We start from the raw sequence: 15408 nt of genomic DNA, 5'->3' as shown, positions 1-15408 counted from the left end.
TTGGAAGTGTATGCAAAATCAGTACTGGGATATTTTTGTTTTGATTGTGCAAGGACTGAAGAATCTTCGTCGTATATTGACCATAAATGTGAAAACCTTTAAGATTTTAACTTACTTGAGTTCAAGCTCATAGCTTCATTCAGATCTCTGTTCCAAAAGCTATCAGATGATGATCGATTCAGTTTTCGCTGTGTTTGCACAGATTTACTTTCCATTTAAACCTAGAGACTCAACTGGCTTCATTTTCTTTATATTATCTTTTAGTAGAGAGAGGACACTTTACACTCCGAATGTTGGTCATTGCCTGATATTTTACCTGAATAGATCTTAAGATATTGAGTCCTATGATGCTGAGATTATTCAGGAATTTCAACTGATCTGTTCCGATGTAGCCAAAGACTTGACTAAGTCAATTACGGTGATGGACCCCTCGGAGATAAGGGGGTTTAATGTGGAATGCACAAGAGCACACACAACCTTTAAGCTGGCTTTGCACACACCCCAGAGATAGGGCTCACATTAAGCATGCTCGGAAGGCATATAAAAGTATAGTGAAGCTGAAGAAAGAAGAATTGAGGTGTTTGGCCTGGAACAATTTGGAAAGAGCGAGAACCCTTAAGACCTCGAAAAGCTTCTGGGAAGTTATAAATCGCCCATTATTCAATGGAGAGATGGGCAGGATGGATTCCCTGATTTTGGGGGATGTTTGGGAAGCCCACTATGCGGCCATATGTAATCCCAAAGGCCACCTACATGAGGCCCCCTGTGAGGATTCGCTCCAAGATCCAATCTCTGCCTTTCACCTAAGTGCTTCAATCTCAGTAGTTGAGGTTGAGGAAGCCAAAGGAATTAGCATGAAAGCCCCTGCCCTGGATGGAGTGCTTCTAGATCTTTTTAAAACCAGTCCTAATCTGTGGGCCCCATTATTGACCAACGTATTTAAAGCAATGGTGACCGGCCCTATGCCGTCATCCTGGAAAGAGGCTATAGTGGTCCCTGTGTTTAAAAAAGGTAACAGACGTGACCCTTCCTGCTATAGGCCACCTCTCTTATTGATGCCACAGCAAAGTTGCAGGGAACGGTTGTCCTTGCTCGACTTGAAACTTGGGCAACAGACGTAGGGGTGATTGCAAGATAACAGTATGGCTTTAGGAGGGGCATGGGCACTACTGAACAGTGTCTCAACTTGTCCCTGATTATGGGCAAGTACATGAAGGCCAGGATGTTTTCTATCCACCTGGCCTTCATGGACATGTCCAGTGCTTTTGATACTGTAAATCGGGTTAAGCTGTGGGCACTGATGGGGGAAATGGGAGATGAGGAACCTTTGATTTCTCTTCTCCGTAGGCTTCACACCTCCACATCTGCAACTATTAGATAGGGCGCCAATGGTGAAAAAACTAGGCCTATTGCATCGACAGAGGGCGTCCGGCAGGGATGCATCTTAGCCTCTTTTCTCTCAGTACAATTTACACCAATGGCCTTGATGCTTTCTGGTCAGATAAAGATCTTGACTGTCCACGCATTGGGGGCACCCAGGCTCTGCTTCTTTCTTATTCGGATGATTCTGTTTTAATGACCCTAACAGCAAATGGCCTTCAAAAATCTCTTAATGCATTTTCTGATTTTATGTTGTCACTCGACCTAAAGGTTAATTTTACAAAATCTTATGTTATGGTATGTGGGCCTAAAAAGACCAAGATAAGAAATTATGCCGTGGTTGCAAAGAGGATTGATAAAATGAATAATTTTCATTATCTAGGGAATCTTTTTAACAATAAGCTGAATTGGGATACGTTTGTCACTACAAAGATGCACAACGTAGGTAGGGTGGTTGAGGGACTTTCCTGCTTTGCCTCCAAATGGGGACATAAACCGGTGACAGAGCTAGTTACACTCTATAAAGCCATATGCTTACCTGTGGTAACAAATGATGCAGGCGTATGGGGGTATCATAACAGCCGCCAGTTGCAAATCATGGAAAATAAATGTATAAAAAGGCTACTCATGATTCCAAATAGTGCCCCCACAAGCTTTTGTCATTAGGAGTTAGGGCTTGACTTTGTAGGAGATTGTATACACATTTCCCTCTTACTTTTATGGGCCAAAATGTGGTTATCGAAAGAGCTGGCATTCTCCAGAGAGATTATAAAAGATTGTCTTAAACTTGATGGTGCACTAACTATTCCCTGGCTTCAATTTGTCAGGGATAGCTTTTATAAGTTAGGCCTGGGACATTATTTTGATAGCCCAGCTAGTATCAATGAGATTGCGAAAAAGATCATAAAAGAGGTGCATTCCATAGGGGCAAACACTCACCCCTATCAACCTGAGGAAGCAGGCCCTCTTTGCTTATTCCCCACTCAGCAACAATTTTATTTAACGTTGACTACAAATATCCAGACACGTTTTTATTTAACAAGATTCCTTCTATTTACTATGCATTTCCTAGTAGCTTTCCCGAAACAAACTGGCTGGGTAGACCACTTGGTGCTCTGCCCTTGTGACAATTTGGCAGCCCAAAGAACATCGCACTTTATGCTATTTTGCTCTCTTTACAAAGAGCCTAGGAGAACATTTTTAGTCCTGATTTGAAAAGAAATTAGGCCATGTTTTTATATTGATGGTTTTAATTATTTGCATGCTCTGGCTACAGCTGATATATGCACTTTATTAAAGTTGCAATTGCTATTAGGAAACGGTATTAGTAGTTGGAGCTGAACTGGATTAGCTAGAATCATCATCGTGCATTCTAAGTGTCTAGTTTAAGATTGGTTTTTAAGGATTGTATTCTTTTTATCCTACTCTTCTCCCTCTTAACAATTGAACTGTACGATTCGCCATCCACATTGTTTTGTAAACAGGTCATTGAAATTATAAATTGTACTGCTGATTTTATGCACTTTTGTGGTTCTCTTTTTGAAACCGAATAAAGTTACTTCGAACTTGAGTTCTATGGCAGACAGTTGTCCCTTTTGAGATCGCCTGGCCTTTAAAATGTTGTTTACTCTTTAGAATTGAGGGTGGTACAAGGTTACTGGTGTGCCTCCCTTGAAGGCCTCCATGCTCTACAGTTATGGCAAAGAAGCACCTCATTTCTTTGACAACCATATGAGCTATACCTGCATTTATAGAGTTTATGCCATGGACATATGTGCTCCCAAGCTGATTCTGAGTTTGGTTGAGCTGTATTTAAAATAAATTTGAGCTAAAACCTATTTTTAATAACCCGATTGATCCACTGATGATATATTTTCCTTTTAATGATTCCAAATGCTTAGAAAAGCGAGGGAGCAGAATGCATTACTACGTACAGGTTACTGGTCATACAGGCTGTTGTACTCTGTGTGCAGTAGGTGTTCCTGTAGAGAGAAAGACGGTAAGGGACATCCACTGTTTCTGGCAGGAAGAAAGGGCAGAGACTCCTACTTTATTTACTTCTTTACTTTTTTCTGTTGTAGTTAATATCACTTTGAAGTAATTTCAAAAAGCTTATCTCAGGAATTCCTTTTCACATCTTAGAGGAATAGGAAGGGACTTTCAGAAGATTCTCATAGTTGCCTTTTCTCCAGAGCCACTACTGTCTCTTAAATCTTTTTGGTGCCTCATCTACTTTCACGGAGGAGATAATATGTATTTTGTTCCCATTTGTGCAAAGTTTTGTCTATCCCTGGATAGAGTTAATGTTGCTTCTGCGTCAATTAAGTGCAGTTTAAAAGTTATATGTTTAAGTGTAACTACAACATTTTGAGCAAGTCTCCCTTATGATTCTAGAAGGGAACGTAGTTTTAGTGGAAAAGAATACAGATGCACAGATAATTATTTCTGAAGAGATCCCAGTCTCTGTTGAAGAAAAAACGTAGCATTTTCTTGTGTCCCAGTGAAATGGCTTTGACACTATTTTATGCTGTTTCACTGTGTGTATAGATTTTTTTATCCGCTGGGGTGATTACAATACATTCTCCTTTTGCCAAATGTATATACGTAGTGCCTAGTTACAGAGCACTATACAAAGGGCAAGGAGGGGAATGCGAAGGTGGGAATATGGGATGAGGAAAGGGCCATAACCAGAAGAAGAGGCTTGGAGGTATCCTCAGTCCAATATCTAGTGGGTTCCATATAGATGAAGTGTTGCTTTAGGAGTGGGCTCTCTAGTTCCTCTCTGAAGTGCAGGGGTCATAGAGGTTGCCATAGTTTGTGGCACAGTCTCACCCACTTTTTCGCACATTTGATGTTACATTGGAAGTAGTGGTATGATTCCCGCTGTTGTTTTGGGTCTTTATTAGCTTAGGGCCAAGGTAAAAAAATGTAGGTCCATTACTGACCTTAACTATGACTCCAGTGTGGAGGGAAAGGGTGTGGCCTCATCCTCACTTGTCAAGGGAGCCCTAGTGTAGTCAGTTTCTTTTTCTCTGTTTCTTCGTTCACTTGACCTGCAACCGGCTAATGGGTCAGAAATTTCTGGCACACACTTTATTTTTTGCCTCTGCGACTCCTGATTAAATGTCCTTTCTTAGCCCAGAGGGCATCCATTATTTCACTTAACTCTTTTCCTTTTTCCGGGAACCTCACATTGCCAGCATAACCACCACACTGTTTTTCCTACCTCTTTGCTTTTCCAAATTGGATCAGGCATTCACTTTTTTACTGCAGTAGCGCCGTTCCAACGAGTCTCTCCCACATGCAGTATATGCCGTACAACATGCTTTATTGCGCCTTTTCAATATGTGGTCACTTTAACAACCAACTGGAAACAAAATCTCACATGTAAGAAGCTGCATGCTGCACAGAAGCGGTTGCATTATACTGCCACCTAACCATTGACTCTTTGCTGCCATCCGATCACCCCCCACCCGCTTACATGGACCACGTTCTGTGTTTATTTGATTTCTCTGGTGTGCATGCCGCTGTTGTTTTAAAGATGAGCAATCCCTCTTCCTTCATCACTACCATATGCTGTCCAAATGACGAGGGGCCCCTTTTCAGTTGGCGTTTTTATTCTCCCATGCCCTTCTCCTAGTTTTCTGCTGGATCTAATACCAGGCGAGGATCCTGGCCCTGAATTTATGCCTGCTCTAATTTCTGTTTAGAATCACAATTTATTGAGGATTTTCACATGGGAAGTGGAGCTTCAAAAGCTCACACACAATTCTGTGGTGCCAGGCTGACATCTGGATGTTTAGTGAAAAGTTACACAAATTATCTGAATACGTTATACTGTATGCTTTCTCTGTGTATAAACTGAGCTTTATTTTATCATTGTCTTGCAAACAGAGATGGTAAAAAACTGGATTATCAGTCATTAAAATGCATACAAGTGACTTTCTTATCCCTTAAATCCCAGGAAATAACCAGCTCGCTGCCCTTTTTCAAGATATCCTTGGATGAATTTCCTGAGAACAAAGACATTTACACCGACCTAAACGCCTATGTACAGTACCGAACAATCAACAGTGACGATATCATGAATAATATATCTATAAATGGGAAAGCAGATGCTGCTATTGTTGGAAAAGTGAGTGATCATCTGGTCATGAAAAGCCAAGGATCTTACCTTTACCTCAAATTAACTTTGGATCTTTTTGAAAAGGGACATTTGGTTATAAAAAGTGCAAGTTACAAAGTTGTCCCTGTGTCTTTGTCTGAACTCTACTTGCTTCATTGCAACATGAAGTTTATGACGAACTCTGCTTTTGAGAGAGCTCTTCCAATTTTGAATTTGGCTTTAGCATCACTTCATCCAATGACTGATGAGCAGATATTTCAAGCAATTAATGCTGGATATGTCAAGGGAGAGCATGAGTGGAGGGACTTTCAGCAGCGGATGGAGGTGCTTTCCTGTTTCTTGATCAGAAGGAGAGACAAGACGCGAATGTTCTGCCACCCATCCTTTAGAGAATGGCTTGTTTGGAGAGCAGATGGTGAAAATACAGACTTCTTGTGTGACCCAAGGTAGGTGAATAATCCTTTTTTAAAGTTTGATTGTTAGCAAACACAACATTTTGCTAATCATTTTGCTACAGCTGGAGGGCTTGGTGTGACTTTTATTTTTCTACATTTTTGCTCAAAGAAAAGTTTCTGTTCGTTTGTATGATTGTTCCTGCTTCTGCATGTCGGTGGGAAATAAGGTTTCGGAAAACCACAGTTAATCTTTTTTGGGGTAGAGGGCGGAGGTAGTCGCACACATGTGGTTTTCGGCAGCTGGTTTGCGCTTGTAAAAATGAGGATGTAGCATGTTGGAAATGGGTTGTCTGCTTTAGTTTTAAGGTTCTGGTAGAACCAATTGCTTCTTCACTTACAAATGTTAAACTTACTCACAGGCAAACCTTTGAATTTTAGTTTCTTCACTATCTACCACCAACACTTCCAGGAATTCTCTTTAAATGGTGGTGGTCTTGAACCTCTGTGATGGAGATTAAATGTTGTGGTTTTGAAATGCAGTAGTGGGGAGATGTGACAAACACACAAATTGATTGAAAAGTCTTTTGAAAGCTTACTTTCAAATTTTTACAAGAAAGATTTTGAGAGTCTCCAAACGGTTTAGAATTGTTGTCATTTGAAATTGAGCAAACTGTTTTCAGAATTGCTGCTTCCAGGAATTAGAGGAAGAAATATGAAACATGTTGCTGATATTATTAACACCACAAGGAATGAGAGAAGTGGGTATGAATTTGTGGCCTTAGGAAAAGAGTTGGTCAGGCATGGATGTGGGTAAGGAGAACTCGTGCTAAAGGGTGGGAAAACTGAGGAAACATAGGAATTCAACATGAGTTTGTTAGAGGAGGAAAATGATTAGGTCCCAGCAGGCGGAAAGGCACTAAGACCAATATTTCATGATCTAGCACAGAGTTAGTGAAAAACTAATGTTGGATGTATTTCATTGATCCAGTGCTGACAACCCTTGCATAGAACAAAGCCATCTCTGTGAGCAATGTAGTCTTGCTAGTGGATGGATGAGTTTCACTTGGAATATCTTCTTCCTAAAATCAGAGCCCCCCCCCCTAAAGTTCCTCTTTTTGCTTATTTATAAGCTGTCTTTCTAGTACAGCACACTCTTCATTATCAGGGATGACCTTATTCCATCGATAAATGTTGTATTACACTCTTTCCCTTGTCTTCAAGCACAAATGTTATAGTCTTTTCCATGCTGTGTTCACAACCATGGACTAGCCCACTCCCTTGAGAGTCATTGAAACCTGGTTGTGTGTTACTACATCCCCTGTCACTAAATCCAGTGACATTGCGTTGTCTCAGTAGGGCTCAGATTTTCCATTTCTTTATTAACTTGGACTCATTTTAAGGACATAATCCTCACCCTCATCTTTGATTGTGTAATGCAAGATGATGTGTCCATGCATTGTTGTGTAGGCTCTATGGTTGCTCTACTTGATTTATCCTGTCTTGTTTAAAACTAGAAACGCGTTTTGTTGGTAGCATAACATATCACTCATAGCCAGGGCCACTGAAAAAATATGATTTGTGCGGCCGCAGCGTTTTTCACATATTTATAGATTTGCTGCATTTGCCACATAATCCATCATCTGCTGCACAATCTGCAGATTTGAACAAAACCGGTTTGTTTCTGGGTCAAACAATTCAAAGGTTACTCAAAATGAAGCAACATGTATTGCTGCGCAGTGGAGCCCCTTTGCAAAGGCTGACTGGTCACTTTTCTGTTGCTTATTGCTATATTCGGTGTTAAACTGGTATTAATGAGGTGCAACCAATGCTCATACAGTGTTAACAAGTGAATAAATTACAAAATAATGAAGTAATACTATAATGAATTGTGCTGCATTATGCCGCATAAGTTTCATTTTTTACTGCATAATTTACTGAACCCTACCCTATAATTGCCCCATAATTCCAGTGACCCTGCTCATAGCCTTAGAACAGTTTGTTTTCCCCTTTACCAGTATCTGACTAAAGCCGTACTCCATTGGTGAGCTATGATGAAGATGAAGCATGCATAAGGATTTGTTTACATATGCAGAGCACACCATGATCATTCATTGACTACTTAATTGATTTTTACTGTTACAATGCCATAAAACACAAAAGGGGAAATCATATTATAATGATGGTGGAAACCGGTCCTATAATGCCTTTTATGCCACCCCCCCCCCCCCCCCCCCCCCCCCCCCAGCTAGGAACTATGATTTATAAAATATATAAGTTCTCTTAGGCTTGTGTGGGGGACCCCATACCTCTAAGATCAGCAGGAGTGAATCACATCAGGATCTGCAAAAGCTCTCTGTCTCTCTGGAAACGGAATTCTAACATGTGCTTCAAACCATGTATGCAGTGCCATATTAAAGGCGCCAGAATGTCAGTTAACTGCAGCTGCATGTATGTGGTGTCTAAGCGTGAGCCGATCAGTCCGAACAGCAGCTAACATTTGTTATGATAACCTTGGAGGCTTTAGAACTCACTCTGCAGACTAAGGTTGCGGCGTAAGTCTAGGGATGTTGAAAACAAGCCATTCTCATGTGAAGATATTCATGCAGTCAAACTTACAACAGCTACCTGCAGTGTTGTGTGCAAAAGCGGCAAAAGGGAAAAATGGCTTTTAAACTTCTAATAAGCTTATACATAGCAATGTGCTCAAGCAGAGGTCTGCCATCACTACATTCCGGTCCGATAATTTGCACTGGTCCCTTCACTGATATCAGTCCTGATGTCACTGGCGCCGGAGGTCAAGCCTTCACCAACTCCGGTGTCTGACCTTGAGCTTAATCTGATTCAACCCCGACCAAGCTTGCACCTTAACCCGCCTCCAGCACGCCCGGTCCTGCACATACCGATTTAGATGAAACACTTCCTCTTCCATGAGGCCTGCATTAGAATTTTCATCTCCTTTTTGGCTCAGATTCTGATCAACCTTACAGTGATGATGAGGATGGTTTACCCCCACACTTGATGATAATGATATCTACATGGACTTGCAGAAGGCTAGTGGGCTGGAAACCTCCCCTGACACATGGATGGAATTGCCCCTTTTATACCCCAGATAATTTGCCACTGTGATAAGATGTGCAGCTCATTGCCTGGACCTACTCCTGCCTTCAGTAGGAGTCAAGACAAATGTCCTTCTGAGGTTTTGCAGCTTGGGCCAGCTTCATCTGAGCCCTTACTTCTGCTTAATGAAGTCCTGACTTACTGGGCTAAGTTTTGCTATTGTCTGCTCTATCCCTGCATTGTACCCTGAACAGGCACTCGTACATTCAACGCAGTCACCACTCTTGCGTGATGCATCACTGCATCCAACTCAAAGGCCAACGGTGAGTAAATGGCCAAGATGCAGCAAAATATGTCATCTGATAGAGACTACTAGCCGTAGAGTCCTTCACGTAGAATTATCCCCAGGCGTGAGACTGGATCCGGAAACTTTTTGCCACAGCATCCCTGCACGCGGGGGCGGGGCGGCATCACGCGACTCCGCCCAGGCATTGTCTGCGTACGTGACGTCAGCGAGGTCACATAAGCTCCACCCCGGCACACCCACGTCATTTTTTCCCTTTTCCGCGGTCAATGCAGATCCGGTTTTGCTGCGGGCCTGTTATGGGCCTTTTTTTCTTCACCATTGTCTTTTTTCTTGGTGGAACAGTGTGCAAATGCCTTTGGGCTTCAAAACTTGCACGTTGTGTGGGCGTCTTATGTCGGCGACGGACCCTCACCTCATTTGTATGTGGTGTTTAGGGGAGGATCACGGCACCAATGATTTTGAGGCGTGCCAACAGTTGAAGCCGAAGTTGCGGCGGGAGTGCCGGATGAAACTACTCTCGGCGCATCTCTCCAGGTCGACTTCCTGCCCTTGATCAGCCTCTGCAGACGTCTACAGATACGGCTGTGGTTGTCGTCCTCGTCCTACTCCAATGGCGCAAGAGCGTCGCTCCCTGGTGGGTAAGTGTCGCTGTTTGTCCCCGGGGCCTGCTGTTCGGCCTGCCAGGGATGTGGACTCTGCGGGTGATGCAGCCCACGTGTCGGCCTCCTATCCACGTTTTCCCGGTGCTGGTGCATCGAGAGTCCAGATGGAGACATACGCAGCAGCTTTGCAGGCCCCACTGGTGTCTCCTCCTCCTCCTCTCCCTCCTGGGGCATCAGCGGATCCCTTGTCAGGCACGGGGCCCTCCGCGGCACCGGAGGCGTCTCAGGCGCCGACTGGTTCGGATGCAGACTTCGAGGATGTGGTGCTGTTTGGGTGCGGCCCCTCGAGGTCCCTCCTTCAAGCCACGGCACCTCTGCCTCGTCGCAAACTTCTGCGGGAGTTCGTGTGGTGTCACAGGAGTTCGCCGGGGCTCGGTCGCATCCCCGAGCCCCACTCGGCCCTCTGAGCAGACGAAAGCCTCGTCCACAGGTAAGCTGACGCCGTTGCGGTACCGGTGCCTGCTCCGGGCGTCGCCACAGGGGTCTGTGACATCTTCTCGTCCCGCTCTGGGTCGAGGTGGTGTGGGAACCCCTTGTCCCCCTCCAGCCCCTCTTGTCCCTCGCCACAGGTGGCTGCCTTGTCAGAGGGCGAATCGGAGGTTGAATCGTCCCTGGCGCCGCCGCATGGGTCGCCGGACCACCTCCTCCACATTCTGGGCCGAGGCTGGCGGAGGGCTTAGTGTCACTCCTCCGGTCCCTCTTGTTCCTCCACGCAGGTGGCTGCCTCGGGGGAGCTAGAGTCAGCGTCGTTCCGGGGCCGCCCCTTGGCCACTTCGGCTCCGGCTCCACTCCGGTCCCCGGCGCAGGGTTACTTGGTATAGCCGTATCCGGTCTCTCCTTCTGCGCCGGATGGTGCTGGCGACCTGCCTCAGGGTGCGGACTCTACGGCTCCAAACAGAGGTAGTGCCGCGGATTCGTCTTCGGACGCTCCCTCTTCTCCAAAGGCTGGCTGAATATTGGTATCCTCTTCTCCGGAGACTGGCCGCCGTGTGATGTATTTTTCACTGGCGTCGTCGAAGGGTGGCTCCCCCATCTTTTCTGAGGCCCAGGTGTTCGTCAGAGGAACGGCAGGTCCCCCATTCTTCAGTACCTTCTGGCTTCCAGGTCTGGTCTTTGCCCATCCTGCTTGGCTTTGGGGACGGCCGCCTTAGTTTGCAGCTGTCACCCACGGAAGAACTGCTTTCTTCTCCGCCGGGCCCTACGGAGGCGGGTGCGACCTTCGCTCACGCGGTGTCCACGGCTGTGGGCATTCTGAGCATGGGTGACCCGATTGCTCATTTCCCATCGGACCATCTCTTGGAGGTTCTCCACCAGGGCTCTGGTGGGAGGGAGATCTTGCTTCCCTTTGAGGGTTTGCTCCTTTCTTCCCTGACTGGGGCTTGGAGGCGTCCCGCCATGTGGGATCCGGTGCCCCAACACCTTCTGCACCGCCACCCTCCAGCACTAAAGAACCCGGTGTGTCTTTCCCTCCACCCCTCCGCCAGAAGCCCCCTTTTGCAGACTGCCTTTCCCTCCCTGCCGCCTCTGTTGTCTCCACCTTCACTCTGGTGGAAGGGAGATCTTACTTCCCTTTGAGGGTTTGCTCCTTCTTCCCTGACGGGGTCTTGGAGGCGTTCTGCCATGGGGGATCCGGTGCCTCAACACCTTCAGCACCGACACCTTCTGGCGCCGCGTGACCAGGCCTGCCTGGCCCTCCACCCCTATGCTGCAAGTCCACTTTTGCGGACCGCTTTTCCCTCCCTGCCACCACTGGAGGAGGCCCATTGGCTGGACTCTTGGGGGCGCAACATGTTCGCCTCGACCACCGCTGCCCTGCGGGCCCTTAACACCTTGTGTGTATTGGCTAGGGACTCCTCTTGCTTGTGGGACTCTGCTGAGTCTCTGGGATTCGCAGCTTCCCAAGAGACTGTTCAGGTGTACTTACGGGATCATGCTTTGGATGGCCTGGAGCTAGCGGCGTTTATTCTCCGCTCCGCTCTGGACATCTGGTGCTGGGCCGGGCCGCGGCTTCCTCAGTCGCCCTCCATCGCCATGCTTGGCTTCGGGATGGCGTGTTCCCTGGAAATATTCAGGAGCGGCTCATTGATCTTCCGTTTGATGGCAGCCTGTTGCTCCATGCCACGGCTGACTCCGCCATACAGAGGTTCCTGGCAGGGCTCAGTCCTCCTCCTCTGCCTTATTCACCTCCTCCTTCTCCCTCCCCTCCTCAGTGACTGCTGAGTTGAGCTGGTTTTGGGCCTTTTTGGGCCGGTTGCCCTTGCTGTAGATTGTGTTTTTTGGCCATTGAGTCCTCCATGCTGGGACTATGGCATTGTTGGCTGCTGGATGGCCCTTTGTTGACTGTGTGTATTTTCGCTGGAGTTGTTACACAGACTTAGCCATGAGATTCGGCCTTCTGTTTTTCTTTGGGCTGCTGTCAAGCCTTCCGCAGGGCTGTTTTTTCCCTGTGACTTTTTTGTTTTCTCCTCTGCTGTAGAAGTTCTTCCAAAGAGGGTTCCCATGTCTTTGGAATTACTGTACCTTATGTGGGGTAGTGGTAGCTGTTATATAGCTAAGCTCTGGTGGGGAGTGCTGGTCGTCTTCGGGTGCCTGTTCTCCATGGCGTTTCTGTATGTTGCTATTGCTTCTTGAGGTTGTGTGCGCGACACTGGTAGTGGTGGGTCTGGGCATTTCCTCTCCTTCCTGCTCTTGTGCTGAGAGCTGTGATGCTTCTGTGTTCTTCTTGCTTCTGGCGGCTTATTGCTGTAGGTGCCGTTCTGGCTGATCTGTTGCCTTCCCTCTGGGTGGGCTCGCCTCTATCCCTTGTTTCCTTGGGCCCTCTAGGCTTCTTCTGCTTCCTCTTGTTCCTCGGCATGTCCTGGCATTGGACGGAAGCCCTGTTGCCTTGGGGGTGGAGTGGGGTGTTTCGGCCTCTCCGGCCTTGCCCTTGGTTCCTCTGTTGTGAGTGTAGGGGCCTCATCACTCTTCCTTCTTCCTCCTACATCCCTCTTGGGGTTGCTGGTGTTCAGCTTGTGGAGGTCCTCTTGCCTGGAAGGGACAAGGTTACTTCCCTTGTCTACAGGTCTGGTCCCCTGTGGGCCCTCTGTCCTGTCCAGACTGGTGGGGTGCTTTTGCAGACCCTCCTTCCCTGTGGGTATTGCTAGGGTATCTATTCTACGTGAAGGAATCTGCAGCTAGAATCGTCTCTACCAGATACATCGTTACCGAAAGTAAGTAACTTGTACATCAGGGCTGGGCTAGATATTAATGACTGATTGGGGCATGCGGTAGATACTGATGTGGTTCTCTCCCCCCACCTGTGGATGCCATGCAATTGCTCTTCTGAGGATGTGCAGACTTCTCTAATGGCTATGCCTTTTGATGGGTCCTGCTTCTTTGGCAAAAAGGCTGATTCTGTCCTCGCATGTTTTAAAGAAAGAAGAGCACAACAGTTTCCTCAGCAGTCCCATCCCTTTCGAGGCTACTCCAGAGGGCTGGTGTATATGTACCGCAAGGCACCGCCCCCACTGCAACAGTTACCCCAGTCCTTTTGTGGCCGGGGGCTGGGATCAAGCAGACCATGCCGATTACCAGGGAAACTGTTTCACTCAGTCCCCCATCCCTGTGGTATCGCCCTCCAAGCCACTTTAGTTTGCCCTTGACGGTGAATAGCCACCTTGTGGGAGCCAGGGTCAGACATTTTCTTCTATGGTGGCAGGTCATCATATTCGACAAATGGGTCCTCTAGATCATCCAGCTGTTCTATGCCCTTTTATTCCTTTCTGGCTCACCTCAGTTTCCTCCTAAATCAGAGCGCCATTTGTAGGAGTGCCTACCCATCTTATTGCAAGAGGTACGGGCTCTACTGGTTAAAGGGGCCATAAAGAGGGTGCTGGTCTCAGAAGTAGGTAGCATATGTAGGTTCTGCAGTGGAATCTGAAGTCTCAGTGGGCCCAGCACCAAGGAACCCTTGAAATTCTTGCAGGTGTCAGAGGAGACTGCACAAGATCTACTGTGGTGACTGCTAGACTGCAACCTGAACAGAAGCACACACCCTCTACCTTACCCTCCCACAGCTGACTGTGGTTATGGCTGCATCCCTGCTGCGCTGGGGGAGATCAGGTGGAGAACAGAGGACTCTGGTCTCCAGTGGAAACCCGGCTCCACATAAATCTGTTGGAGCTGTGGACCATCTGCCTGTCGTTAACGGCCTTCCTCCCGTCCACCAAGGGAAGGACGTGCAGGTTCTCACGGACTACACCATTGTATTTCGAACAACATAATTTTTGAATCAATTATTTGCATATGAAATTTATGTCTGGATTCATTGATATTGAACAACATTGAATCTAAGCTGTATGTATATTTACTCTTTGTGAAACATTACTTTCAACTCAACCTTTACTCTATGGCAGGCATGCTTTCTGTCTGGGCATATTGAGCCCACACACAGTTGTCCAGCTCTGTACTAACCACGAAACATACATTCGGGGATGCACATTTATTCAGCGCCGTACTTCATTTCGGTGCTGAACACACCTGTATTAGTCCCACTCTTCCCTACCTCCGTCCCAGTTCCCTTTTCACTGTTCTCTCATACTTGCCCACCTTCCCCACCTTCCCAATTTTGCTCTGACTTGTACCACTATTTTTATCACCCTCATCTCTCTAGTTCTCTCTCACCACCACCTGCACCACTCAATCTTCATCTCCATCTTTACCAGTTCACTTTCTCGCCACCAACTCTACCCCTCTTCTTTACCTCGCTCTCCCCTGTCGTTCCTTCTCAATCACATTCCTAAGTGACTTACTCCGCACACAAACAGGAGAAACAAATCACCCATAAAAAAAATAAACGGGTAAGCTTCACTGTTCGCTCTCACTTCCGGTCTGGCCATTACCCCTCTTCCCCCCCATTTCCCTCTGCTTCGCTTTCATGCTCTGGTTTTTCCCGCCTCCACCCTTCCAATGTCGCCTCATATTTTCCAGATTCCCTTATTCTTGCACCTAAGTCTCTGACTTCTGCTTCTCCACATTTCTTAGCTGTTTCTCCGTCTCCAAGCTCCACTGTCCTCGCTTCCTCCTCATCTTCCTCCAGTCACCGTCCCACGTCCATGTCCTGCAGGATATCTCCACCATCTCCCACCTTTCTTTGTTACCTTCGCCTCTCCTACTCTCTTCCCCTTTAGCTCTACCAGTCCCCTACAAGTTCTGTCTTCTAATTTTTTGCACCTGCTTCTGCAATCGGCATCATTTCTACTTCTCTACCATCACCCTTTTCTTTTCCCTCTCATCTTCATCGCTTATTACCTCACATCTACATGCTCATCACCTTCTCTTCCCTTTACAATCATCATAATTTCAGTCAACGCCACACACTTCCACACCAAACAATTCAAATCTTCACATTTCCATTCCGCACCACATAATTCGACTAGAAACCACATAATTCAACTCAACAACACAATTACACAACACACCACATCCATCCATCCAATCCAT

At 46.6% G+C, this 15408-nt stretch overlaps 1 protein-coding gene across 2 annotated transcripts in view; it reads left to right on the top strand.

Moving 5' to 3' along the window:
• The window catches only part of TANC1 (tetratricopeptide repeat, ankyrin repeat and coiled-coil containing 1), a 773242-nt gene that overhangs the window by 541660 nt on the left and 216174 nt on the right, over nucleotides 1-15408 (top strand). For both annotated transcript variants that reach the window (XM_086956663.1, XM_086956662.1), the window contains exon 13: nucleotides 5345-5952. In XM_086956663.1, coding sequence (XP_086812789.1) covers nucleotides 5345-5952 — 608 coding nt within the window. The remainder of the gene's footprint in view (nucleotides 1-5344; nucleotides 5953-15408) is intronic.

Source organism: Lissotriton vulgaris, chromosome 2_1 (genome assembly GCF_964263255.1).
Source record: "Lissotriton vulgaris chromosome 2_1, aLisVul1.2, whole genome shotgun sequence".
In the NCBI taxonomy this organism is placed as follows: domain Eukaryota; kingdom Metazoa; phylum Chordata; class Amphibia; order Caudata; family Salamandridae; genus Lissotriton; species Lissotriton vulgaris.
Note: the sequence above shows the minus strand (reverse complement) of the source record. Positions and strands in the feature narration are given on the sequence as shown.